The 27,905-nt window shown below is 39.6% G+C and overlaps 1 protein-coding gene across 7 annotated transcripts in view; it reads right to left on the bottom strand.

Moving 5' to 3' along the window:
- The window catches only part of arhgef1 (Rho guanine nucleotide exchange factor (GEF) 1), a 55,669-nt gene that overhangs the window by 9,783 nt on the left and 17,981 nt on the right, over nucleotides 1-27,905 (bottom strand). The window contains exons 2-16 of one of the 7 annotated variants that reach the window (XM_008431270.2): nucleotides 15,092-15,178; nucleotides 14,872-14,985; nucleotides 12,404-12,502; nucleotides 10,631-10,673; nucleotides 10,402-10,507; nucleotides 9,941-10,081; nucleotides 7,204-7,233; nucleotides 5,776-5,878; nucleotides 5,540-5,606; nucleotides 5,299-5,325; nucleotides 4,732-4,902; nucleotides 3,870-4,002; nucleotides 2,965-2,976; nucleotides 2,164-2,322; nucleotides 76-266 (exon numbers count right to left, since the gene is read on the bottom strand). In XM_008431270.2, the coding sequence (XP_008429492.1) occupies nucleotides 76-266; nucleotides 2,164-2,322; nucleotides 2,965-2,976; nucleotides 3,870-4,002; nucleotides 4,732-4,902; nucleotides 5,299-5,325; nucleotides 5,540-5,606; nucleotides 5,776-5,878; nucleotides 7,204-7,233; nucleotides 9,941-10,081; nucleotides 10,402-10,507; nucleotides 10,631-10,673; nucleotides 12,404-12,502; nucleotides 14,872-14,985; nucleotides 15,092-15,142 (1,447 nt within the window). In that variant the 5' untranslated portion in view covers nucleotides 15,143-15,178. Of the gene's footprint in view, nucleotides 1-75; nucleotides 267-2,163; nucleotides 2,323-2,964; nucleotides 2,977-3,869; nucleotides 4,003-4,731; nucleotides 4,903-5,298; nucleotides 5,326-5,539; nucleotides 5,607-5,775; nucleotides 5,879-7,203; nucleotides 7,234-7,315; nucleotides 7,813-9,940; nucleotides 10,082-10,401; nucleotides 10,508-10,630; nucleotides 10,674-12,403; nucleotides 12,503-14,871; nucleotides 14,986-15,091; nucleotides 15,179-27,905 lie in introns of those variants that run through there. The other 6 variants (XM_008431273.2, XM_008431271.2, XM_008431274.2 and 3 more) reach the window with 6 other exon arrangements.

Genomic DNA, 27,905 nt, shown 5'->3' with positions numbered 1-27,905 from the left:
AAGTGCAGAAAGAGTAACATGAAACAGAGGCACGTGAAACATCTTTCGTTTTAATCACACTCCGCTGAATTTTACCGTTTATGACTTCCTGCCTCTTGGTCTCCTTCTTGCTGAGGTTCTTTAAGGTGTCAGAAGACGCCAGCACCCTCCAGCTGGGCGGGTCCTGCTCCAACTCCTGCAGGCGGGGGTCAATCTCCTCCAACTGTGGGGACGGGCTTGTTGGGGGCTGGCCAGGCACTTCAGACAGGAAAGCTGGTCCATCCAAACTAACACAGAAAAGACACATTAGCTTACAGCTGCTTAACCAGGTACAAAGCAGGCAGTCTTTACAGTGCCCTCTACAGTTTATCCCACTCCTGGTAAAGTTTAGTAGCAAATGTTTTATTATAGTAGCACAACATTGTGCTAAAAAAAAAAAAAAAAAAAAAAAAAACTAGGAATAAAACATGAGTAAATTTAGCACCATATTCTCAAAATCTTTACAAGCAACTTTATAAACCATACTCTCCTACATATTTTAAGGTGCAACAACAAACTCTTGAAGGCAGATGTTGATGTTAGCTACGCAGGGAACCAGGGGCAATATTGCTTTTATTCAGGCAGAATAAAAGACACCACCTTAAAATCTTGAAAGAGCTTAAAGCTTCCAGAGCCCGTTGCCATAGCAACACTTGACCTGGACTTGGTTTTAGCATTTGATTCAAAAAAACAAATACTGATTTTGGAATTCCCATTCCCATTCCCATGGGAGATTAAACTGAGGATGTCCATGAGCCAAAGAAACCAAGAAAACTCTTTACTAACGTCATTCTGGCCAATCAAAACTTACCAAACAGGATGGCCAAGACCCACATATCCAAAAAATGAACCAAAAGAAGTGGTGAGTTGAAGTCGATAGGATGAAAAAGAGCACAAAATGAATAGAATGTTTATTTTAAGATGATACCACCGCTGGGGTGAAATCCGGTTATTGGTTCTGTCTCACTTCATTGCAACCTCTCCAATATCTGTTAATAAATCCCAGGTTGAAGTGGTTTCCATAATACTACAGTTTCAGTTTTTGGATATTCAGTTATTTCACTGATGTAGAAAGGGGCAAGTTTAGGCCTGTAGTCATTTTTTAAAGGGTTTTCCTGAATAATGAAGATAAATGCACATCTGTCTCTGTTGAATAACTTCATGTTTTTCTCATTTGAAAAGTGACTAAAAGAGACAACACTGTCTCTTTTAGCCAGTGTCGTCTGGCTAAAAGAGGAGACGAAACTGAGTCCCAGTTTCTCAGTCCCTGGAGAAACTGGGGACTGACAAATTACTAACTAAAAGTTCCTATGTAAATCTAGAACAATACAAAGCTGTATTTATCCAATTAGTTTTTCCTACTCTTCACCAGTAAAACTGTAGAAGGCACTGCAAAAGATGCACAATAGATTTCTAGTAGCACACAGGTGTTTGTTTCTCTTGGGAAAGAAATTAAACTTCGGTATTCATGAACAGCAGTATTTATGATACTGCAAAAGAAAAATAAATCTTATCAAAGTGAAGCAGATGTTTACAAAATATTATCAGTTCAGGAAGATTCTCCCCCTTCAGGTCATCATTTTTTTCGTTGCATCTTTGGTTGCAATCAGTTCAGTTGGATGACTCTCAATCAGATGCTGCAATTTTATTCTTTCATTCAAAACAGCTCAATCCCAGCTATTTTTATACTACAATAACTTGACACAACTGCTTTAATAGAATCTGCATTTCAGTAATTTGACTAATGTTAGCATCACTTAGCTGGATCTCTGTTGAGTTAGGTCAGCTGCTGTAAAGTTACCGAATATTCATGCAAATACTTATTTACCACAGCATATTTTTAAACAACTGGCAGTTTTTAAAAATCATTTCACTTTGACATGATTTTTTTTCATCAGAGGACATGTGTAGACAATGATGTCGCTTATATAAAAAAATATAAAAGTTACTGAAAGAGTGGGTTTACCATTTGCAGATCTATAAATAACTGTATCATTGTAAAAGGTCCAAAAACATTAATATCTTCCTTTTACATCCCTATTTCAAACTGGTAGTTCTAGTGATTGTGTACGACATCCTGTCTGTCCCTGCTGTGAGCTTCTCCAGTCGTAGAGGCTTCAATGAAACAGGGACTGCCCATCTTACGGATGGAGGTGCTGCGGGGACAGCGGGGCAGGACTTGTTGCAGAAGACGGAGGCTGCAGGTCCACGTCGCTACGGGAGCGAGACTGTTTACGAGAAGAGCCACGACGCCGAGACGAGTGCCGGTCCACACGGGCGCTCTCGCTGCGTCCTACTTTCCTGCTTTATGGAGGGAAGGTAGGAGAGGACGAGGGGGACAGGAAGACGAGGGTGAAACGAAACAGGGACAGGATAAAGATGTGGGAGGAAAAAGAGAGAAAAAGAAACGCAGAGATCCAAAAGACAGTAGAAAAAATGAAAATTACAGAGAGGTGTAAGGATGGAGTTAAAATTTGAGTTCATTATCAGAATAGAGAGAATAATGGATGACTGAAATTAATTAAAGATTTACAGGTAAAAAAGAAAAAACTAACAAAGACAAATACTGACTGAAAAGTAAATATGCATGACATGCCATGCATATATTAGTATGACAAAAAACACAGAATTTTTTTTTTGACGTCATAGCATCTGAACGCCACGCAGCAAGTGTCTTTAGCCATGCATTGCCTCTACATTTAATTTAGTTTTATCTCTCCAGTTTCAAATAAAGCGGATATTTACAATCCAGCTGTTCTCCATAATCTAGCTAATCCGGCCGCATCGGTTTTTTACATACTTAGCCAGTTTGTGTTGCATCGTAACAGGAACACAAAACTCAGTGTAAAGTGCATTTGCTTATGAGAATCTGTCTGCATCATACTGTATGTGAACAGATATTGGGGCCTGAAGCGTGTCTCTGCTGTTTTCTCTGCTGACACCCACCTTGGCTTCCGTCTGCAAAAACACGGAACATCACACTGTTACACACTCTTCTTCGCCCTTCACACAGCTGACTTCAACCACAGTCACAACCAGAACATGCATGTACGCACACCCCAACATGAGTGACACCCTGGAGATGTTACTGAGCCACTGTCCGAGCTGCATGCCAGGTACGACGCCAAAAGCTCCTGGCAACAACATGGAATCACACAAGACGCAAGCAGAGATGCAGGGCTGGTCCTGACTTTTGACACACGGAAACACCTTAGGAAGCACATTGACTAAGCAGCTAAAATACGACTAAAGCTTGACTGAAGGTCGAAACTTCATTTACGGCTGAAAAGCTGCACCTTGAAAAGCAAATAATCGCTGTAATCAATAATCAAACTGTATTCATTACAAACTGATCAGCATTGTGAATATGTGCCTGATTCCAATGGAAGGAAAAAAACAAACAAAAAAAAGGTTGTAACAACTCTGCAGCTGAGGCCAATAAAAACTGCGATGAAGCTCTGATGTTAAAATGAGAAGAAACACACAGAAACAGAGAGACAGCGGAAAGGGAAAACACATGCCACTGTGAGGAACATGAATGAAGAAGGATAAAAGGGAGAGGGAAGGCAAGGGGGCTGAGTCCACGTTCACCTCGGTGAGGGTCCGTCTCAAAACTGCAGGCTCTGTTAGCTAGCGAGCAACGGGCGGCATGACAAGAGCTAGCACACAGCAGGGACAGACAGCTGGGGGAGTTTTACCACACTCCCACAGCCAGCGCAATTCAGACACATTCGGCTTTTTCTCCCCCGTTTTCCACTCTATCCAATGTAATCCCCATCTCTAGTCCTGAGCCAATACACTGACGTTAATCGGGTAATATTTTCTCTCCTGTCTTCATTCTTCCTTCTCACCTTTCTCTGTCCGACTCCTCTGGGTGAGCGTCGTGGGGAGAGCAGTGCTCAACGACAGAAACCCCGGTTCCTGTCTCTGGATGGGGCCCGTCTGGCAGAGAGGGGAGCTCTAAGGAACCGGGAGATGGGAGACCTGAGAGGGCAGAAAACCTCATTTTATTATCAGCAAAAAAATTCAGAGTCAAAGGCAGTCAGATCAGTTCAAGTACAAGTGAGCTTAACAAAAGAATTATTCAACGACTGAGAATTTTGCAACAATCATTGGGAAATTTGCCCAAGAGAAACTCCAAAAATATTCATCATTTTATTTGATAGAAATGTTTTGATTTAATCAGAGTAATGTAATAAAATCAAAGTTAGGGTTGAGAGAATGTGAGCCTCCACCACATTTTCAAATTGTTTCGTTTTTCTGTTTCCCCTTCCTTACAGCTCCAGCTCCAAATATTCCGATATTGAGAAATGTCCAATGTTCCTTGTCACTCATTTCAGACTATAAGACTCATATTTATACATCATACACCATAAAACATTTCAAATTTCAAGACTCCATTTCTTGTAATTCTGACGATTTTGGCTTATAGATAATGAAAATAAATACTGGAAGCTCATGGTGTCCCGTTCTAATTAACTAATTAGCTCTTCACAATCATAGAGGTTTTCTGAGCCTCTGAATGTTCTCTTGGTCTGGGTCACTAGGTTTCACCATGCCAGAGAAATGGCTGTAGTTTTACTGGGATTAAAACGATGCGTTCATGTTGGGACTGAATTCAATGTGTCAAAATTGTAAAACATGCTAAAGCACTCCAGCAGTTAACTCTAATCAGTTTTCAGAGTCAATATAAAGTAGATTTTCCTGTGTTACCATCGGCTGGAGTGGGCTCTGTGGTGGTGGGGGTCAAGTTGTTGCCGGCAGGCTCCGCATTTGGCACTGAGGCTGAGCTTTCAGGTTTTTTGATGGAAAGAACTGGAGTTTCGGTCAATGAGCCTCTGCCAGAAACCCCTTTAGCATCCTTTCCCTTAAGGTCTTTGTCCACTGCAGAGGAAGAAATTGATATCTTTATGAAATCGGAACTGCCAACAATACAGCTGCAGAAAGCCATAACCCAAAAGCACCCCAGTCAGGTAGAAAAAAAAAAAACTAAGAAAAGAGACCCGGAAAAGACTATGAGGCAAGCAAAGAATTTGAGTATGTTTGGTGCAATCAAGGCTCCTGTTACGGATGGGATGGTTAGATTGAGGATCTTAAGTCTTCTAAACAAGTTTCTTTAGGACACCGCAACTAAATATCCACTGAAACTCAGGGGAAGAACGATGCACCCACACACTCTTGCTGTTTGATTTAAAACATGCAGACATGCTGATGCATTGATTAGTAGGGATGAAGTCATTCTACAGGTAATAAGGCAGGAGGACTCTGAACAAAGAGTACCTTCAGGATCTTTTGGTTTGACTTCGACTGCAATAGGAAAGAAGGGCAGGACAGGATCTTATATGCAGACCATTCATTCAGATCAATATGCATGTTCTGTAATGTTTCTAAAACATATAGTTGTTCAACATGTATGAATTTTATATAATTAATAAAATTAATCTTTTTAAAATAAATCTGTATGAACATGACAAAAAATTCAATACAAAATGTTGTGAAAACCAAAAAAAGAGCATCTTACTGCTGCCTCCAATCCAGGTGGGAACATGGAACACCCGAGTCTTGGATTTCGGAGGATCATGATTCTTCTGCAAAGAGAACACAGGGGTAGAATAAAACAGAAGGTGAAATAAAAATCTCAAGCGAAAATTAAAAAAATGCATCMTGAAAATAGGTTTATAAAAGCAAAGTTGATTTAATTTACTTTCTATAACTGGACAAGGATGCTTTCTTTCTGCACTCATGAGGCAACCATACCTTAATCCAAGGGAAACCTCTTTTGGACTTTTTACTATCTCCTGCCCTGTTTTTGACTTCAAGGTGCTTCATGTAGGCAGCCACAGCAGAAAAGATGGCTTGGCTAGAAGAAAAGTTAAAGACAGTGGTTATCTAAAAATGAAGCGACAAAAACGCATTCTAATTATTATTATTTTTTGACATTACTTCAGAACACCACCAAAAGGGATTGACACATCAGCAGAAAACAGTAAGGCAGTCACACAGTTGCTCACTCACATCTGTTTGAGCTTTCTGTAATTAAAAAAGCTGGATTTCAACATTTGGGAAGCTTTAAGGAAGAACGGATGGTTCTTCGACACAGACTGTCGTTTTTTGCATTTAGCTAATGCATTGTTAGCATTTTAGCATATGCTAGCATTGCTAAAATAATGCTGATATTAGATGCTAATGCCAGTTTAAAATGTCAACACTGACTGTTCTGTCTACACACAAAAAGTAGCTTAGCTATGGTATAGTTAAAAATATTTATTTGCATCTCACCCTTAACATTAAAATCTTGACACCAAGTACCACCACATGTTAAAATTAACTCCTGCTACAGTYATACCTTATTAAAGGCTGATGGCATTTTTAAAAATCCTCTGGTGTTTATTAATGAAGAGTTTGATCCTGCTAAATGAACGACAGCTAGCATCTTTAATGCCATTTATCAGACGCCAGGTAGCAATGGAAAGATAATGATTACCGATGAAACTGGCTTTGCATTTCTCCGTAAGTAGTAAAGAATCAAAGGAAATATGTTGAATTTTGTAAATAAAAGTTCAAGAGAAATCAAACCAACGGACAAAAAAGCAACAAAAAAAAAAAAACCTAAAACAAAGGTGGAGGAAGAAAGAGAAATGAACCAGGGGAGGGATTGTTTTTCAGAGGTGGAGCTTCAAATAGTGGGGAAGAAGAAAAAATATGTCACGTGTAGAGACAGAGGAGGAGCTGAGGAGATATTTGAGAAATCGGGGAGCATCTAGGGTGGAGCCCCACAGTAGCAGAGCTTCATATTAGAAACCAACACACTGTTTGAAAGCACATCCTCCATCGGATACAATGACAACAGAACAAACTCAAACTACAAAATCCTTCAGAGCATGCTTAAATGATCACTTTTTGTCAAATCCAAATGAAAATATAACAAAACTTAGAATGCATCATAAAACATACAAAAAATAAAACCAGTAAGGTTTTAAAGAATGAAAACATACACATTAAGTTAACTCTTCTGCAAAGCTAGCTTTATAAATTTGCATTTGGTGGGTTTGAATGCATAAAAATCTTGTGGTTTGGCCACACCCAAACTAAGCATGCAGAGATGCAATGCACGAAAACAAGAAACGGCAAGGAAAACCTTTCAAACTTAATAAAATTGAGTAAAAAAAAAAGGGTACAACTTACCACTTATCCTCATCTGGGACAAAAGTAAGTCTAAAACAAAAGAGAGGAAACAGATACACAATAACTTATCGACAGAAGTGGGAAAAGCGAACCAGAGTTATTCACAGCTTACCTCTTCTTTTTAAGTAGCATTTTCCCGTTCGCTTGCTCGACCAATTATCAGTTCTGTTTTGGGTCGGTGGAACTTAAAGTGACTAAGTTTATCTTGATGCAATGCAAAGCTGACGATCTGGTTGTTGTGCTCAGAGTTAAAGCTTTTGATCATATTCTAAAGTTTGCACAAAAAAAAGACCAAAAAAAAAAGAAACAAAATGAAAAAGATCAAAAATATGAAATAAAAAGCATCCAACAGTTTTACAATGTCTGTCCTTCTACTTGCAAAAACTATACTTATACAAGCAGAACAAATGCAAATTAAAACTTGGGTCTCCCCAATATCTGCTGACGTTTCTTCTCCGGTAAAAAACGACGCTTCTTCTCTGGTAAAAAAAAAAAAGTCTGCCAAAAGGAACTCTGAAATGCTCCAACACAGCGGAAACGCTCTATTTAACCATGTTTTTGTCTGATGCAACATGCAGGCAAGACTGCAGACATTCAACCCTTCTGTTTTGAGATGAACATAAAAGAATGGGAGGGGTTTCCCCGGGATTTCCCTGCATTATCCAATCAAATGTCTAGTCCATCTAGTTTGCATCACCACAGAGACCAATGAGCAACAAATGGGGGTGAGGTCACTGTGCTGTGGTCAAGTGAGAGAGGAGGTCTGCGTGTGTGTGGAGGGTGATCGGGTGCAAGATTGTGGGAGATTGTAGGAGGCAGAGGAATAGAGAGACAACTGTTAGAGGGAATGAATAGAGCGAGAAGCTTGTTGGATCATTTGTGCAATGGAGACAGACATCCAACAGCGCCGGACCAACTGACAAGTCTGAAGCTGAATTAATGTCTTGAAAAGTTTGGAAACTCCTTCCACTATCCCTGCCTGTTTTCACAGGGTGACAGCAGAGTGTGAACACTGCATTTCCTTTCCTTTCATTTCCACTTCCTCCTCCTTTCTGCTGACAGGATGAAGTTAGACAATCCTCTGTCCTCTCTGTGGCCTCCTTTCCCTCCCTGTCTGAAAAACCGTTGATGGCTGTGGGGTCAAGGGCAACTTTCAGCTGAGATCTGCTGCTCTCTGCTCATCGCAGAAGCAGCGCTGCACTGATAACCTTCAGGATCCTTTGCTCTCTGTTATGCATAAGGCCCCCACCTCCACCCCAACAAGCACTTGGCTGAACTCCAGGGAGAGCCTTCCTGCCAGCGTGGCACTGCTGCCTCCATCTTTTCCTCTCTGCCTTCTCGTTTCCTTCTCATGCTGTTGTGCTGAGCTTCTGTCGCAGATCTCCTGCCAACGCTCTCACCCCGAGAGCTTCTTTTTCCTCTAATTTGGTGCTGGATTCCCCACTGTGCTTCAGGTTAAATGTATTGCATGCATGTGTAGACTGAATGCATACACAGTTGGTAGTTTTATTGATTCCCGTCCAGGAATGTCTAAATGATAATCAAAAAGATTACACACCGAGCAGCTTTTGAACATAATTGTATGTTATTAGGGACGGATGATTATCAGATTCTTCCTTATGACTGAGTAACTAAAATGGTATCCAGACTTCATAAAGAGTCTGGAAAAATATGGGATTTTACTTGCTTACATTTCCAGTCTTTATTCCTTAGCCTTCTTTTCTTGTTCTTACCATCTTTCTTCTCTTTGTCCTCCCTTTCTTCATTTCCTCATGTCCTACCTGCCTTCCTCCCTCAAGTACTAAATCACTTTCTTCCTCCCTTCTGCCCTCACTTCTTTACCTCCTTTACATTGTTCCGTCCTACTCTTCTGGTGTCCTTTCCTTCTCTCCTTCCCTTCCCTTTGTTGTGTCCTACCTGCCTTTATTTTGCTCCTTCTTTCTAAGCAGTCGAGTTTGTACATATCCGTCTTTGCAACATATTTACTTGAACTGAACATTTTGTTATTTTTGTGATGCCTGTCTCCATGTTTTGCGCTGAAAATAAAAAATAAAATAAAAAACTAAAGCTGATAAATTTCACCAGTTTTCCAGTGGCTCAAGCTTGGCATATTAAACATTCTTGTCGTTTTCTTCTTCACCAAGTTAAACTGCGAATTTAAGCTGATATTTGCTCCTTAATTATACAGGCCACCTGCCCGGGAAGGATCCGCACTCAGCTGCTGAATAAACACGCCGCTCCATGCTCGTCAACCATGACAGTCATTGTGTGGAAACTGTAACAGCGCCAGCATCTTACGTGATGGGAAATATTTCCAGAAAGCAAATGAAAAATGTAGGGGCCTTTGTTCCAGCCAACATACAGGCAGCATACAGCAACATGTGGGGGAGGGGCAGTACTGCTGTGCTCCATACAGTTACAGAAAAACTCTGGTCACTTCAGTAGCTTTGAATTGAAGTCAATATAAAGACCTTAAAGCCTAAGAGTGGCTGAAACTGTAGACAGCTTTTATTCTTCAAATTCTGGTTTGCCTTGATACTTGTAACCAGAAGAATACAGTTCTAATTATAAAAAGCCCTTCATGCAGACAAAATCCCTCTCTTCAATGAGAGCAGCAGGCAAATGTTTTTGGTCAAATTCAGTGGAAAATGAGCCTCAAACTCTTCGTCTGTGCAGAACATCAAAAAAAGCTCAACATGTGAAGTAACTCCTGACAAAGAAAGAAAAAGCCACTTACTGTGAATCATACATCTTCTCCAACAGATTCTCGGCCACAGACTTCTCCTTCATGTCCAATGGGACGCGGTCAGTGGGATAGTGATTCTCCACGTCCATCACCTGCTCCTCACAGAGGGTCATACCCATCATCCTTTTTTGCCTGTGTAAGAAAAAAAAAAAAAAACAGGCAGAGGCTGTTAAGGGAGACGTTTGTCGCAGTAGATAATACAGGAAGAAGAGGTAAAGTGCAAAAACTAAAGTAAAACTTTGCTGCTATAACAACAAAAAGAGTTGTAAAAATCCACAGAGGCTTTATAACTGAGAGGAGCACCGAATGTAATGGGAAGCAGCAAATGCATTTTAATCCATAACCTCCCTGTCAAACAGTTAAACCTAATGGTGCTTCAGAGACGGGAGGGGAAAATAATAAATCCAGCTGCTTTCAGTTCAAACGCAGAGTTCCAGCTAGAAGAGGTTTACCTGAAATCTTCCAGCTGTTTGGCTACTTCTGCAGTTTGAAATTTCTGGACATCTGCAGCATAACGCCTTTGGGTGTCATCTGACAGCAATTCTGGGCGAGTTCGGTCTTGGAAAAGGAGGAGCAGAGTTTAGATTAATTAACATTTCCTGAAAGAAAAGCTACAATCCACAATAAAAACCTTCAACATTTGTAACAGCTAAAAGAATATATGTGTATATATTGACCTACCCAATTCAAAGGATAAACTGGATGGCATCGACACTCTGAGAATCTGTAATGAACATCAAATAAAAACGGTAAAAAGTTAATAAATTCCATTTAAATTCTAAAGAATTATAGTTTTTGCATATATCTAGAACATTTCAAAGGCTTATAAAAAGTTATGCATAAATCCATACAACCTTTTTAAAACTGAAGCTGTTTCAAGAAGGACCTTCTTAAAACCTTTTCACATTTACAGTAAATCAAGACACTTTGTGGGTTTTCTGCTGCAGAAGAATTATGGACTGCTAATTAACTTTTTATAATTAAAAAGAAAAAAAAACTAAAAAGCGAAAAAAAGAAAATCATCTGCCACCTATTTAAATATACATTTCTGGCATTAAAAAACAATAGTCTCTGATCAATTGTACTTAGATTTGTATAAATGAGTGAAACATTGGCTTTATGACTTGACTGGATTTTTGATGTATGCTTTTGCAAACCTGAGATTAGATTTAAATCACTTCAAGGCCTGGTAATGGCCAAATCATCATTAAAGACCTACAGAACGGATATGGTGCAATTGCCGTGTTTCTCCACCAGGGGTCATTTCAACACCAGCAATGAAAACAAAACATATCAAAGTAGGAAGCAAAAGGATATCCATAATAAGAGCAGTGAAGCTCTTATGTGGATAAAAGTAACGAAATAACCTAACTTTGAGGCTGGAGCATCACCACAATGCTGCTTTTATTTATTTATTTATTTTTAAACTTGAGACCTATGACGAATAATTCCTCCTCGGGGGTTTTTCCCACGATCCCGACAGGAAGTTGAAAGGTTAGAAGACACATGGAGAGAGAGCAGAGTTGACTAATATGTGGAGTCTGAGAGATGTCTGAGGAGGAGGTGCAGAGGAGAAGTGAGAAAGGTCAGGTGTGCAGGGGGAAAACAAAAAGATACAGAGGGCAGCTGCCCTGGAGCTGCTCTCTGGTCTACAGACCAGAGAGCAAACACAGATGACACACACACAGTTGGGAACAAGCAAACAAACTCCTGGTCACACCGAGTACTTCTCTCTTATCAGAGCAGGATATGACATCTAAATAATGTTGCATATTATTGAATTTAGTTTAATAGAAATGAAACTGATTTTATTATTCCAAGGGTTTATTATTGTTCGATTCTGGACCCGACATAATGAAAATCAAGAATTTTATTTCACAGAAAATTAGAATATTACATAAGAAAAAGAAATTATCAGAGTGGACAGGTGGCAAGACCTGCTAGAGGAATGTGAGCAAAGCGTGAAGTGCTCTCACGGCTGTGCAGACTTATTAGTGGATAAAACAAAGCAGACCGACACCAGCAGATGACACGGCTCCCTAAATCTTCACTGGATGTGGAAATTTCACACTGCAACTTTTACTCTCTGCCTCTCTGCTCTTCGTCCAGCATATCAGACCTTGATTTCCAAATGTAATGGAAAAAGTACCTTGTCTGAAAAGAGGACTATGGGCTGTTGACTAACAGACCAGTTCTTTGCTTGCTACTACAGTTTTTGTTTTGTTTTCATCACAACCTAGCAAACTAGCAGTTTGGCCAAGCGCAGTGCAGATGCAGCTCTGTCCCATTCAAGCTAACTGTTCTTGTTAAATTGCAAATACTTAAGTGACAGGTTTTTGAGGTGTTTACTATTATTCCTTTTACTCTTTCGTTTGTCTACAGATTTCTGGAAACTGCTTTCATCTTAATTCTTTTTTTTTTTTTTTGCAGAAAAAAAGGTAGCGTTTTACTTACGGCACCCTTCTCCAGGAAGTTGTTGTAGAATTCTGGAAACTGTTTCTTGGTGTCTCTGGCATTGAGGTTCTTCACGATGTCAGCGTGAAGATAACACAACTGTGAAGGAGGCAGAAAACAAAGCAACTTTTTAGTCTGACGTTTGCAACAGTTGTCGATGGAAGAAGTCATTTAATATTCATCATAAATCCTAAAAATTACTGACAAACCAGAAATGTCAGACATAAGCTAACGATTTTGCACTCTAGCAACTATGACAGTGATTCTTTATTCTTGTTATGTAATGTCTTTGCAATCTGCAGGCTCTATGTCAGCTACATGAACAAGTAATACTGAATGTTTAGTGTATTATGTTTACTGAACATTACTTATGTTAGAATTTGATACTTGCACAGACAGAGCTCTCAGGTCAGTGAAGTTTAAAGGGTGGGTAAATGGATGGAAGATGGACAAACAGATGACTGGACAGGTGAATGGATGGATGGATAGTGAACAGAGGGCTGACAAGTAAATGAATGGATAGATGAGCAAATGAATGGGTAGATGGTGGAAAGGCAGACATAGATGATAGATGACAGAACCGATGGATCGATGGGCGAATGATGGGTGGATAGAAGGACAGATGTACAAATGAGTGGGTGAATGGACAGATGGACAAACAGACAGATGAATAATGGATGGAAACATTGAAAATACAAATAGATAATGGACAACAAAAAGTACGCTGGAATGCAAAGACATCTCACTTTCACCCCTTCATGAATATCGTGGTTATAACAAGTGAAATTTGAGACAATTTGCACCATTCGACTTCTTTTTATGCACAGCAATCCAAAGGAACTAATCCTGTAAATCTGCAAAGTGAGACTTTACAAACTTTGAAAAGAGCACTTCATCAGTCTGTGGAGAACTCCAGTGTATAAGTTACTCCTCTTCCACAGACTCTAATTCCCAAACGTAGGGCTGAATTATTCAACTAACCTTGTCTGCTGCAACAGATTTTCACTGAGTATGAAAGAGTCAAAGGCGAGCAAGCGCTCCATTTACACTTCATAGATCCATGAGAGAAAAAAAAGTAGGGCAAAGGTAAGAGGTTAAATCCAAATCCACTTAAGGCAGAACTGAATTATTTTCCAGGAGAAATTTAAAAAGTTACTTTACAACAAGAAGAAAAAGTATATATTTTAAGAGTGCAGAGAGTAATTAAACAACATGAGGATAACATTATCGGTACAAAGTCGGATTTTTGATAAATAAAGATAAGTAGATAAAAAACAAGCCACTTATATCCAAAGACAACACATCTTTTTTGGAGAGTCCTGCCTTTTTTCCAAAGTAACACAGAACAAACAGACAAAGCATGCTCTAGAGAGGGTATTTCTGTGTTTAGCCTGCAGTGTAAATTCCTCTACACTCTTGGAATGAGAAGGTGAGGCAGAGGGGGATTCAGTTCACTGCACTTTACAGATTTGGCATTGGATATTTCTGATGTCTCTGGACAGCTGTCAGTAAAAGGAAGACATAAATCAATTAAAAATGAGCAAGAAGGCAACACATGTAACAATAAAGGGTTGTTTTTCTATTAAAGATTAATAAAAAATGACAACCTTAAATTGAAGGTCAATCATTTTTCTTTAACACATTGTAAAAATATAAAAGTAATATATAATATATATATAGTTACACCAGAGGCTCAACACACCACATAAAAACCCTTGTTTTTCCTCCTCATTCACTAAGTCAGACTAAACTTGTCCTGTTTTAGGTTAGTTACCATGAAATGATTTATTTTCCTAGATTTTAGAATCTATAAATAAATATGTAATTAAACAGCAAGTGTTTTGTTCTATAATTTCTCTCATTTTTTTGCAATTCCAAAATAACTCTGGTAATTATTTTGTTATCTATTTAGTGACACTCATGTTATTAATGTTCTATTACAGATCCCTTGACTGGTATGGAATTTTGTTCTTGTGCAATTTTTTAGTATATAAAAAAGTTTTTAAAAAAAAAAAAGTGTTGAGCAGAAAAGGCATAAAATCACTTGAGGCCCTCTGTATCATTCACTTTCATATATTAACAGTGTTTAAGAACTACATTTTGCAGCAAATATATTTTTCTTTAGATTAAATTCCTCACAGACACACAGAAGCAAAGGCGATTCATTTGTGGGAATCTACTGTACACAACTGTCCCCAACCCCAACCTTCCCCCCTCATTTCCTGTCTGCATCGGCACAGACATAACTCCACTAAATACCTGCAAACTTCAAACCAAATCCCTGACATTATTACACAGAATCCACATTGATGTGTGAAAAGTGAGTGCATTTCTAAACACTCCAAACTTTTGAAATAACTCGGACTGTAAAGTGAAACATCTTCCAGCTTAAAAAAAATTTAAACACATCTCTAACCCCCTAATCCATCAAAAATGTATCTTCTGTACACGAGATGTTAGGTTCTCACCAAGGGCGCAGGGTCAAACTGGAGAATGACATGCTGCATGAACACCAGCAGGTGAGTTGGCCGTTTCTTCAACAAGTCGATGCTGTCAAAGTGTGGGCATTTGTCATCTGTTGACTGTGACGAACAACGGAAGAGCGACAAGAAGATGGAAGGATTACAAACTTAAGCTAAAAGTAATGATGCAGTTAAGATTCAACAGTTTCTCTTGCACTTTACTCACATCTGCTAAATCATTCTCGAAGTCCTCATCTTCAGCCCCGATGATGCTCATGGCTGGCTTAGAGCGCTGAGCTCCAAACAAACCCTGCTATGGAGAGACAGAAGAAGAAAAGGGGAGACAACAAAAATGCTTAGTAAATATTTGGATCTTTATTACACATCTTAATCTTTTGATTCAATAGATCATTGCTAAGCAGAGGTAAATAGTAAACCAGATAAGAGACAGAACGCAGGGAACTTTCCAAGTGTAAAATCAAAAAAATGTATCAGGATTCAATTTGTCAGATTAGCAAAAAGACCCATCGATTTCAGTACCATTTGCTAAAACACAAAACATTCAACATGATCAAACTGTAAAGATACCTGTAGCTTATATGCTGTTACAGTTAGGTTATTTGCTGAGCTCAGGAGCAAACGTTTTGACTCGGGCAACAGCAAACAGTTCTCCTGTAGATGTCATGACGTAACAGCAAGGATCTAAAAATGGCACTGAGTTAATCTGAAAATAAAGCTCCTGTATTCAGTCCTCTGAAGGCCACAGACCCAGAGCCGCCAGCAGGGAACACCCAAACACACATCAAAAAGGTAAACTGTACAACGCTGTACAGTTGTACAACAACGCTGGGTGACAACAGTGGGCACAGTGTAAGAACTTGGGGATGCTGAAAAAGAAGGACGGAGGTGTGATGTGTACAGTGCCAAGAAAAGGCTTTTGCTTCTTACCAATTTTAGCTTTGGCTGTCATGCTTTAAGTCTTTCAGATCAAACAAATTTCACCATCATAGGTAGCCAGAGTAAATACAAATGCAGTTCTCAATTACAACACATGCTGTCCTTACCAACGTGGCGCTAAGAGAAAACGTGTGCGTCCCTAAACCTACTAAGTGGTTGTGGCAACCATTTGGGAGCAACTGCTGTCACTGTAGAGAAAATATAGTCCACTCTTTTTGCAAAATTGATTTATTTTAGCCTCACTGAAGGGGCTGGGGGGAAGGCTTTCTAGCATAAGCAGCATCTCAATTGGATGTGAGCCCAGAGTTTGTCTAAGCCAGTTCAAAACCTATCTTTTGAAGAACCAGTAATAATTATAATTGCCATCACTAAAATCTGATATGAAAAATGTGAGGACAGTGTTCTTATGTACAGTCTGAAGTGAGACGGGGGGACTCTTCCAACTTACAATAGACTGAACCACAACAAACACAACAGCAAGCAAACCCAGAGGCATTCAGTGGACTTTGTCCTCTCAGTTGGAAGACAAAGACTTTGCAGATGACCTTGCTCTTCCACAAACAAGTCACTGTAGCATACAATCCGAAACTGACAGAATCAACAAACACGCCAGACAGGTCAGACTTAACATCAACAGCTCCAAAACTCAAGAGATGTGCATAAATCCCCCCTCAACAGAATACAGATGAAAGGAGCACCACTTGAGTTGGTGGAGAATTTAACCAACTTCTGTAGCCTTATCAAAAAGGACAGTGCTGTCCATAAAGACATTAGGGACAGGCTGGGAAGCATTATGGTGTCTTTCCCAAACTCTGTTCCATCTGGAGGGCTTAACAATAGAGCCTAAAATCAAAGACGTTCATGTACAACAGCAACGTCTAGTCGTTGTCCTGCGTGGTTCAGAGTGTTGCCTTGCTGTCGTACAATATCAGGCTCTGTCAGAGCTTTTGGCCAGCGCTTGATAGTCATCACAGAAGAGCGGTGGACTTTAGGCTGAAATGTGATATGTACACAAAGATCCTCAAACCCAAATGTTAAATAACACGTGAGTGAATCCCTTTTAGAAAAATCTCAAAATTAACTCTCCCTTAACTTCTTTAAATTCTGCAAGTGATCTTGCAAAATTAGAATTGTTTTTTTTTTGCAGATCCATTTTCAAAACAAGTTACATCATATGCAACATGTGAAGGCAGCTAAAAATAATAATAAAAATGCACAAGTGGAAAATCTTTTACCTAAAAATAACCTGATTTGCTCATTTTCATGCAGCCCCTGTAGTTAATAACTAACAAACAAACTTAGAAATGATTACTCTAATTGAAATTGTAATAAAGAACATGTTTGCCTTTCAGGGTTTCTAAATACACACGCACACACACACACACCACATGGCATATGCAGATGCATACAGAAGAACACAATAAAAGGCCATAACTTTTCATCAGTCAGCTTGCATCTCTCAACTACCGTAGCATTAACCATAGATGCATTTCAGCTTTATAGGCTCGGTCACTGATGCACACTCTTAAAACTAACAAGATGGTGCTTCCTTTTGAAGGGACTGGGGCTAATTTAAGACATTAGGTAACCTGTCCTGCAGGCTAATGAATAAAACTGGAACTTCTTGCAGGGAGTCACGAACGCTGCAGCAGCTGGGATGAAAATGAGAGAACCTTTCTGTTCAGGATTGAGGAAGTTAATATAATATACCAGGTAAACGACAATACATATCTGGATGACTAGAAGCACTACATAACAATAGGGATAACAATATGACCCCTGAAAGATGAGCAATTAAGATGAATTAACTGTTTTTGTAACTTTTAGTGGCTGAGCTGGATTAACGAGCAAGTGAATATTTTATCCCCAAAAGTTAAAAGCAGTAAAAGCAGGGAATATGGGCCAGCATGAGGATTTACGTTCGCTCGAAAGGATCCAATTTTAAGGGCTTGATGACTGAGTGAGGACATCGACAAAAAGTGAGACCTTATGTGGTGTTCTCAGTCTGCAGTACTCCAGATTCATGAAAAGCGTTTCAAGTAAGGAGCAGTAGGGAAACAGTGATGTGGTCAGGGGCAATAAAGTCTTATGCCTGTAAGAAATGAAGGGAAGCCCATGCGGTCCGATTCAACAACTGAACTTCTGTAGCTCAAATTGCCAAAAAAGTTATGGGTGGTTCTGATCGAAAGGTGTCCCAATAAAGCAAACATTGCATTACAGTTTGTTGCACAAGGGACTGCATTAACACAGATTTGTTAGGGTTTCCATTCTGAATCCTGTAGACTTTTGAAAGAGCCAAAATGGGTATGTCAGCATCAGAAACGGAGAACAGAGCAATGGAAGAAGGCGGTCTGGTCCAATGAAACATGAACACTTTCCTCTAGAACATGTGGCACCAGGATGTAGTAAGGGAAAAGGCCAAGCTAGCTTTGGCAGAACAATACTTTGGGTAATGTTTTGCTTAGATCCATGTGGATCTTACTTTGACAAAGTCCCATTACCTAAGCACTGTTGGCCACCAAGTACCCAATTTAATAAAGACAGTATTCCCCATTGCTTGCGTCTTATTTCAGCAGCATACAGTTTCCTGCTAAAATGCAAAAATGGTTGAAGAATGATCAGAGAAGCACAAGTGAAAGGTGCTCATTTGACATCCAAATACTCCAGATCTCAATAAAATTAAGTATCTTTTGGGTCTCCTGGAAAAATAAGACAAATCCAAAGAGACTCCATCTCACAACATACTGGACTTAAAGGATCTGATGCTAACATTTTAATGCCAAGTACCACAACACAGTTTCAAGGATCTGGTAAAGGCAGTTCATCAAGTTCTATTTTAGCACCAGCAGGGGATACACACACTAACAGGAACATTATTATGCCTGATTGGCATATACATTTCTTTGCAGCACTTTAAGCAGAGTTCCTAATCATAAAATAAAGGGTATTAATTCTCACCCTGCATTACAAAAACATTGAAATCAATTGTTCAAATGAAATGAATAGTGGCATTCTGTTTGACTCTGAAATCCTCCTGGAGAAGGACAATGGCTAAGATAACAATGACAAAAACTACACTTTTTTTTTACTTTTCAGTAAAGTAAAATAAAGTAAGAGTACTAAAAAGTACTTCTACATTGGTTCTTCAATAACTATTAGGTCTTCTCGGTGGCGGCAGATGGCCTGGTTGTGCTGGAGGGGTTTTTTCCTCTCCACTGTCACTACATGCATGCTCAATATGAGAGATCGTCAAAACCACAAAGGAAGCAATTGTCTGCCGTCACTTTGTGCTTGTCCAGGAGAAGCTAATGCTACAAATTACTGATTTGATGCAATTTGCTGGGTCTCTTTACAGAAAGCCTTACAAATTAATTTGAATAATGAGCTGAACTTGATGCACAGTTTGATGACTAGGATCAATTGTAAAGTATGTATTGATTGAACTAAAATTACTTTTTTGTACAGTACTTTGAGATGGTATGTTGTGAATTAGGGCAGTATAGTTAAAGATAATTGAACTGAATTAAATAATTAAAAAGAAATAGAAAAATATAACTGCCACTTTTCCTCAAAAACAAAACGCATTAAGAAAATGTGAAGCCCCTAAAAGAAAAAAAAAATCCACTTTTCGATGAATGCACAAGTCTAATTATACAAGTGAATTTGCAGTTACTTCGGCTGATTACGAGCGAACAACAACAAAAATAAATAAATCACTTGATTTCTGGGGAAACCTGAAAGGGTGCTCCTGCAAGACTGGATATGTGACTTTGATCAAGTGTATTTGTATAGYGATGTGGTAGCTCTGATAAATGCTTTGGGGCCAAGCAGAGGTCTTCTTGTGCATGACTTCAACAGAACTGGTGGCATGGGAGACAAAGTGGAACWGGGAGACAGAGAGAGAAAATGGGTTCATTTATGACCGTATACAGTGGGCTGCATGCTGACAAAGGCCAGCTGCGGAGGAGGGGTTAGCTAAACAGAGAGAGTCACAGGCTTGTGGCAGCAAAAGCTGCACATCTGCAGAGACATACACAAACACAACAACACTGAAGTAAAGACACTWCTTCAAAATATGGCTTCTTCCTGCTTGAAAGGTAAAATGATTTTCTTTAAAACTCCTTTAAAAGATGAAGTGAAGTTTTAATAACAGATGTATMAACCAGAAAACCTTCAGACAGTTTAAGTTATTTCAGTCCAGGATAGGAATTTTTGTTCACATGACACCCTATATGTTTAATTCAAGTCAAAATAACTACGTTCTATGTTCTTCAAAAAAAGAAAAAATATTTGGCGACCTGTTGCATTTTTTCAGTGAATTTAATTTTATTCTAATAAAGCAATGCAAAAACTCTTCAGAAATTATAAAATACAGATAAGTTACTAGCATTCGTTATTTWTAGATCAGTGTAGTTGCAAAAATAAATATGTATTTTTTTGAACATCTAGTTAGTGTTTTTGTTGGGGATGTTTAGAGAAATCAATTAATTGTTTGTTTGTTGTTGTCGATTTTGAAGCCTGATCTACCTGGATTTGTGGAATCTGAAAAATCCCATCTTCTTCATGAAAGTAAAAAGACCCACCAGGTGTCTTCAGTGGTAATTATTGTTAATGGGTGATAGAGAACAAAACCTAGCTATTTTGTTATTAGTGAGCTTGTAAAGAAAACTGGAGTTTTGTCAACATATCTACAGTTCATTCAGGCTGCAACAGAGCGAGAGAAAGCAAGACCATCAAATATTATTAAGGCTGAATGGGGTACAGCAAAGGTGCTCAGTTTCATCCTTTTGAGCTTTCCTTTAAAAAATATATAATAAAAAAGCCAAATACATTATCAACAGAAACATGTAGCATGTAGTATACACACATGGTGTGTAGAAAAAAAAAACTACCCTTAAAACGTTTAGAAATACTTGTAAAATGACTAGGTATGAATTTTTCTAGCAAAAACCTACCGCAAATGTTTTTAAAGAATGTATGGGGGCAACTTCCCTCTWAAATCGGCTGATCCAAGTAAAATAAAATAAAAAAATTAACATGGATCATTGATAAGTGAATAAACTGACCAAGCATTACAGCTCTCAGTGGGATAAAGATTGGTGAAGCATTTCAGTTTCAGTTATTCCTGAATTCTAAGTATAATGGAAAAGCTGAGATAACATGGAGGAAAGCATGCTGCTGTTTCCATGCAGCATGTCTCAGCATTTCAGTCCCCTCATTATARGAGATTCTGAAGCCAGCCCCTTATTATTGCTGCGTCTYGGTTTATTTCAGTGAATCTGTAATACATTTAGGTATTCTTAGAGGGAAATTAGAGCAGGCAGGAAGCTGATTGTGGCTACTCAAAGGGAAGCGAAGAAGGTCAGTTCCYTTCTACAGAGTAGCAGCTCCTGCTCTAACTAAACTGGACCGTGTGGTGCATTCCAGCATATGGCACGGTTCGGACAACAGATGGAGACAGTGTGAGTTTCAACACTGAGCAGACTTTTTTTCCCCATCCYCTCACAATTACATCAAAGTTRGCATCAGCTCTCCACGGTTGGGRCTCCTCCTGGCTCATGCAGCGTGCACGCAGTATTCAGTCCCAGAAGTGCAGAGATCAACTGTGGTGTTCCTGAGAGTCGGCAGCTGACCCCTGCTCCTCCCTCCCATCACATTCCACTACTAACTAAGTGTCAGGTGGCATCAATGTAATGATAGCCATCAAGCGTGTTTGCCTTTGTGTGTATTTGAGCTAAGACTACGCTCGTACGTCTGTGTATGTGTGTGTGTGTGGAGGCTGCCGGTGTACCGGTGGGTGTGTGTGACAACTGGTCTTTATAAGAACATTCCTTCTCCATTGCTGAACAAGCTGAGRTCTAATACAGTATGAAGGCAAGCTAAAATAAGCAGCTGCCTCTTTATTTAGACTGAATGGCAGCAGAGTTTAGTATTAAATATTTCCAACWGGGTCAGCRCAGGCTAATGATAACCCACCAACTCTTACATCAACTCTTACATAAATCCCTTAGCCACTGTGGAACTGTGAAAACAATCGGACGCTAAGGTGAAACCCTTTTGATCTGGACAGGATTAGGGGCCAAACCGTGCCCCTCACCCAAAGGTGGGCCTCTGCAGCACCCATACCTCAGTAGTAGTAGAGGCTAATAGCTCTCAGTCAAGATGTAACTGCATAACAGTGACTGTGAGACAGGCGAGTGACAAACTGTTGCTAGCACCAAATACCAGTATCAGGACACGACTGTGCAACAACACAACCTAACCTAAAAGGATACCGCAAGTTCTCATAAAATGACCTGCCAGCAGCAAAACTGAACCCTGTTCACAGCCTCAGTGCAGCACTAATAATAAAGTATGCAAAARCTAAGATAAAAAAAAGTTTCAGTCGTGCGATTACAGTGCAAGATGATAAGCTCTAAAAGGGTTTTTTTTTTTGTTTTAATTAGGATGCACAATTTTAGGAATATTATGAAACTCTTGTTATTCATAACTATTGCAATTAGAGCAGCACAATCAAATTGCAGCAATCATTGCAATAACAATATGATGGCGGGTGCAACATTTCATGAAATATTATATTAAGTGCACCACATTCAAAATGTGCATGCCAGTCCTGCTGRATGGACCTTCACTCAGCTGATAGGTATGTTGCTGGCATGCAAAGGTCAATAGATAATCAAACAGCAGACTGTATTTATGCAAACCTTTGCAATTGCACTGATAATGCATGCACTACCCTAAACCACCCAAAACCTGCAAACCACTCAGCTTTGAATTGAATGCAGGTGCTTAGTTGCAYCCAACTAAACACCTGCATTAGTCATSTGATGCACCCTTAGTTTGCAGCAGATGACTGAAGTCATAGATATGTTGCAAGCTGTGCATGAATGACAACAGAAGATCAGGGTAAAAATCGATCATTCAGTTCTGCTCTTGGATCTGTAAGCGTATGACCTGCTCACTTCTCCTTTTTTTTGTCCTAATGGCCAACGTTTACTAAAGTTTGAGTCAGACGTAGGGTTATGACTCAAACTCTGGCAGATTGAGTAAGTATTGACCCTTTTGACCTTTGTTGCAAGACAACTTGCAGCCCAACTGAGCAGGTCTAACAGTTTCTGATTCCATTAAAAATAACAAACAGGCCTAATTATCCCAGGCTGATATGATTATCAGGGATTGTGACACACCCTAGCTGAAGAATTACACTTATCCTCTTAATTTACTGTAGCTCAGGGGCTTTTCGGGCTATTAGGCAGCATGTTACGGCTAGTAAAGGAATTGCATTGCCTTGCATTACCGGGAATACCTGCTTTTAAATTCCTCGTCGAACCCTATGCTTGTTTTAATATTAATATGAATTTTGACGCAGTTATTAGAAGATCTCTTATATGTTCCCATGTGTTCTACTTTGTGCTTTCCTTTGTTTGGTAGCAACACAATAACCTAAACAAAACATGTTCTCATTAGCACATCTTTCAGTTTCTGAGATGCAGAGATGTGTTTGAAGTTGTGACTGAATTSAGCTCTAAGTGCAGCATCTAAAAATAGAGCGGCAGTTGATGGCTGCAGCTCGGACAGCTTGTACTGTGGCTGCTGCTTATCTGCCTCATTCATCAGGCCAGAGACCCTCATTAACTGTGACCAGGGGATTCCTACCAGAGCTGCTGCTGATGCTGCTGCTAACCCACCCCTCCAGCAGCTGTGTTGAGGCCGTTGGGCGCCTCAACACAGACTAAAAAAGAAAAAAAAAGCTCTGGCAAATAAAGAGCCATACAGACAGGAAGTGGGTGTAATTTCCTCAGGAAGCTATCAGAGCCATTTCCTGTATAACCAATCACATGAGAAGAGAGTGAGAGAAGGCGAGACACAAAGAAAGAATCAAGAAAGAGAGCGAGACGTTTTGTTAAACATGGAGGCCACAAGTGTTTCTGTAAGAAGCATGACAAAAACTGCCATCAGTTTCATTTCAGGTTTACCTGAGCAAAACTGAAATGATTCAATTTTCAAAAAGAATGAAGCTCCAGTAAGACGGTCTAACCTAAATGAAAGGATGGATAAACAAAGATGCTGGAATACTGATGTTAGTTAATCTGACTTTTTTTGATGATTCAAGCATAATATTTGAAATCTTATGAACACGAATCATTTTCAATTAGCAAGATGGGAATATTTTGTTTCTGTTTCAAGCTTGCTCTTTTCAAAACGTGTTTGCCGAGGTGTTTCTTAGCAATGCAATTTCTGAGGAAAAGACTTGCTGATGCACATCAATACACCTGCGCCACACGTAATCCTAACACTTCAGATTCCATCAATAAACTGACAGGCAGAAGATAAGCAAACAAAACCTTCAAGACTGCCGCTTCACCTCCGCAGAGGATCAACTGAAGGAGCGAGGCCTGTAATAGCTTTAGGTCACAGTGTAATCAAAGGTGCTCCGGTAAACGCCTCCTCCGCATCGGCAGATGGCAATGATCACGTCTCAACCCCAGCAATGACCAACAATGTTGTGCATGGACGGGATGTTGGTAGCAAGCTACTACTCTCCAAAAATTACTCTGCTTCACATTTGCTGATTGACTGTTTGAAGGAATAAACCAGACATCTGACAAAGAAACTGAATTAAAGATCAGAATAACCTGGGATGTTTCACTGGACGAAAGCTGTACGTTACGGGAAAGCTGCTTAGTGGAGCCAAATGGAGCTTATTTAATGTTTCAAAAGAAAATAAACACAGAAGATGGTTCTAGCAGCAACAATGAGAAGTTCAGTGAAACCTGCAGTTTATTTAGTCTTACACGTTGTGCGATTATTTTGGAAACGTACATAACTAGCATAACTTTTCAGATGTTTTATGATGGCATAATTGATCATCAAAAAATTAATTTACAAACAAAATGAAAGGAGGGACGGTAATATGAGATATGGAGGAGACGTAGGAAGGAAAAAGAGGAAAATGGTTCACTCTGAAATAAGAAACAAAGCAGCAGCAGAGGAAACACTTTAAGGAACAGGCAACGGAAAGATCCAAGTCTACGCAAGACATTTTGGCAAGCACAGGAAGAAGTTAAGTATCCAGAAACTGTTAGGTCCCACACATCAGAGCTTGCTAATTACACATCTGTTTCCAAAAGTCAGCAAMGCATAACGGAGCACACACCCTCGGCTTGTCCAACCTTGACCAAGCAGCTCCAACCGCAGCTGGCAGAGCTCTGAGTTCGCACGCCCAAAACACCTCTCTGACTAGAGAGCATGTCTCCTGTGTATGAATCTATATAGAACAAGTATCCTTAGCTTGCAACATAAATAAATATATAGTGTGCCTTGAGGGAAAGAAACTCTCATGTTATTTTATACGATGAGGCAACAATAAGTAGAGCATAATTGRGAAATGGCAGGAAAAAAAAGAATGTTTTAAACATCTTAAAACTGTGGTTTGATAATACAAYAATACTTCAAACTCTGAACATCTCATGGAAAGAGAAATGGACATATGACACAAGATATGGCTGGCAAGATGGGGAAGGAGAGCATTACTCAGAGAAGCAGTGAGGAAGTCCGTGGTAACTCTGGAGGAGCTGCAAAGACCCACAGTGAAAGAAGTCCTTATTAAAAAACCTGGCCTTTATGGAGAAGCCTAAAGCAGAGTCCCTTATTTTCACAAACAGTTGAAAACCAGTGTCTTTTCACTTTACATGATGCACAAATCTTACAAAATGTAAAAAAAAAAAAAAAAGTTCAAAGGATGCAAGTATTTTGGCAAGACATTGGGAGTAGAAAGTGTCCACAGGTGCAAAAGGCTAATTTCAAGATGCTAGTTGGCTGGAGGATAGTAATATTCCTTGAACCGGATGGGTGGATGTGTGAAAAGTGAAGGACCTGAAAATGAATGAAAGGCATTGAGGTAAATACTCTGAATGACACATCACAAAAGTAGAACACTTTCACAATCCTAAATCAGGGTATGTGACTTATATCTCATCAAAATTGTTAAGGATGTCTGATGTGATCAGTGACTTCAGTTCAACTATGGACTTATGCAAGATCTTAATCTAATGCATGTGTAGCAGACAGCTGAAACAACTAACTTTTAATACATCGAGGCTGTGCGCATCAGCATTATTGCTGGCTACCGTGTTGACCTTGTGGCCCCTGCGGACAACCACAGAACAGAACTTTCATATCATACTTTTGTTTTTTCTTTCCCCACACTGACACATTTGCTTATTTCACACATACGTGGACATAAATAGTTTTTAACATAAGTTTCACTCGCTGACAAAGTATTTTACAAAGTCTAATTAGGGTTCTAGTACTGAATGCGTAAATATTCCTACCCCTTTGCAAAATAATACAGTTGACAGGTGTCACATGACTCCTAACTCGTTACGCAAGCAGTAATACACCAAAGTTGACATAAAACAACAGAGGTCAGGAGTTGCCTGTACTCAGTGACCCTCACACTTGGGAGTTAAAACAGAACCTGAAAGGAAACTAAAACTCTAAAACTTGAACTTGGACATTTCTGGAAAAAGAAAAGTAGCCTTTTGTTTAGTTAATCAAGACGTTAAAGGTAATGAAACCATTTCTGACTAACTTTGTTCTTTAATCTCAAACATAAGCTTTGTGATGACAACAGAATAACAGGACTGATCCTAAGATGTGGGCGTTTACAAGACAATCTAATAACAGACACAGGGAGGTGAATTGTGGGAAATGTCCTGGAGGTTTGTTGTTTGTCTCTAGACTAAACCTCTGCTGCATCAGTCAGTATAGGCTAAATTTCCTGAAAATATGCATAAACTTCACAAAGGCACTCAGCTCTTTATGCATCATCGCTTTAGAGATAACTGCTCCAAAACAAATTAGGCTTAAAGAAAACACAAGTGTCCTAATTTATTCCATAAACTGTTAAAGATAAGCCTTAATTTTTTTCCCACAGATAAGAAATTTCAAGATAACGTCTGTCTGTTACTTCAGTGTCATAGAAGGGGTAAAAGAACAAAGGCCGCAGCTTTTTACAGGGAGCAAAGTTATTCTGGAGATCTTGTCGCTGCCCTGACAGTCGGCAAACACACCAGCAGCGCGTACAGGSCGAGATACTGGAGATACTGTTGCACAGCTGACTGCATGTACAAGGAAGTCAGATCATGGGTTGGTGAGAAAGGGAGTGGCTCCTCCTTGCTGAGGGTGTTAAGAACATGACAATATGTCTAGTCAGGCCTATTTCTCTCTGAGCAAATGAGCTATATTCCCGCCATTCATTCATATACCCGTAATTTTGTCCCTTTTTCTTCTCTCCTAACTTTCKTCTCCTGCTTGTCCTGCCTAACTAAAGCACCTCCTTCTACTTTCACTCTAAGACAGCCAGTGCATTCATACCAGGTCGACAAGAGCCAATTATATAATTTAACAAGCATTACATAGCTGCTAAAATAAGATTATGGCCAATAGCTAAAGGAAAACACAAGCAGCGTTCTTTTTTTTTTTTTGTTCATTGCTTCACACAACATGCCTTACACGCTGTTCTTTGTTTTTGCTGCAAAAAGGAAACATACTCCTGTAACATTGTTTTAGTGCAATAAGCTTATCGTGGTTTTCCTTGGACTCGGCTGCTGCAGGGAGTCGATGACCTTCTATTCAGACATTTTTAATGATATTGAACAGCCACATCCCTCTAAATTTCTGCGCAAGGCTTTCCAGAGTCTGTTTACGTTGTAAAGATGATAAACGAGGTATCCCAAATAACAAGCTGCGAATTTCTCCCACATCCCTGCACACACATTCAGCAAAGCTTAATAGGCTTTTGGCTTATTTGTTTGTTCCCTTGCAGCTAAAGCTAACTCCAGTCTCCTACTCCAACTAGCTGCCGCCCCCMTCTGCTCTTGYCTCCTCACCCCCATAAAGAGGTCAATGGCCTCATGGAAACAGTTGATAGGCCGGGGGAAATCGACTGGCATGGATTGGCAGTTCAGAGTGAACCTCCAGCTTGGCCTAACTGCTTCCATGTGTATGCGGGAGAGTTTGGGTATGTGTGCAGCTGTAATTGCCAAGATTAAACAAAGAAATCTCTGATTAGCCTTTTT

Source organism: Poecilia reticulata, linkage group LG16 (assembly GCF_000633615.1).
Source record: "Poecilia reticulata strain Guanapo linkage group LG16, Guppy_female_1.0+MT, whole genome shotgun sequence".
Lineage (NCBI taxonomy): Eukaryota > Metazoa > Chordata > Actinopteri > Cyprinodontiformes > Poeciliidae > Poecilia > Poecilia reticulata.
The sequence above is the reverse complement of the archived record's forward strand: the minus strand, read 5'-3'. Positions and strand labels throughout refer to the sequence as shown.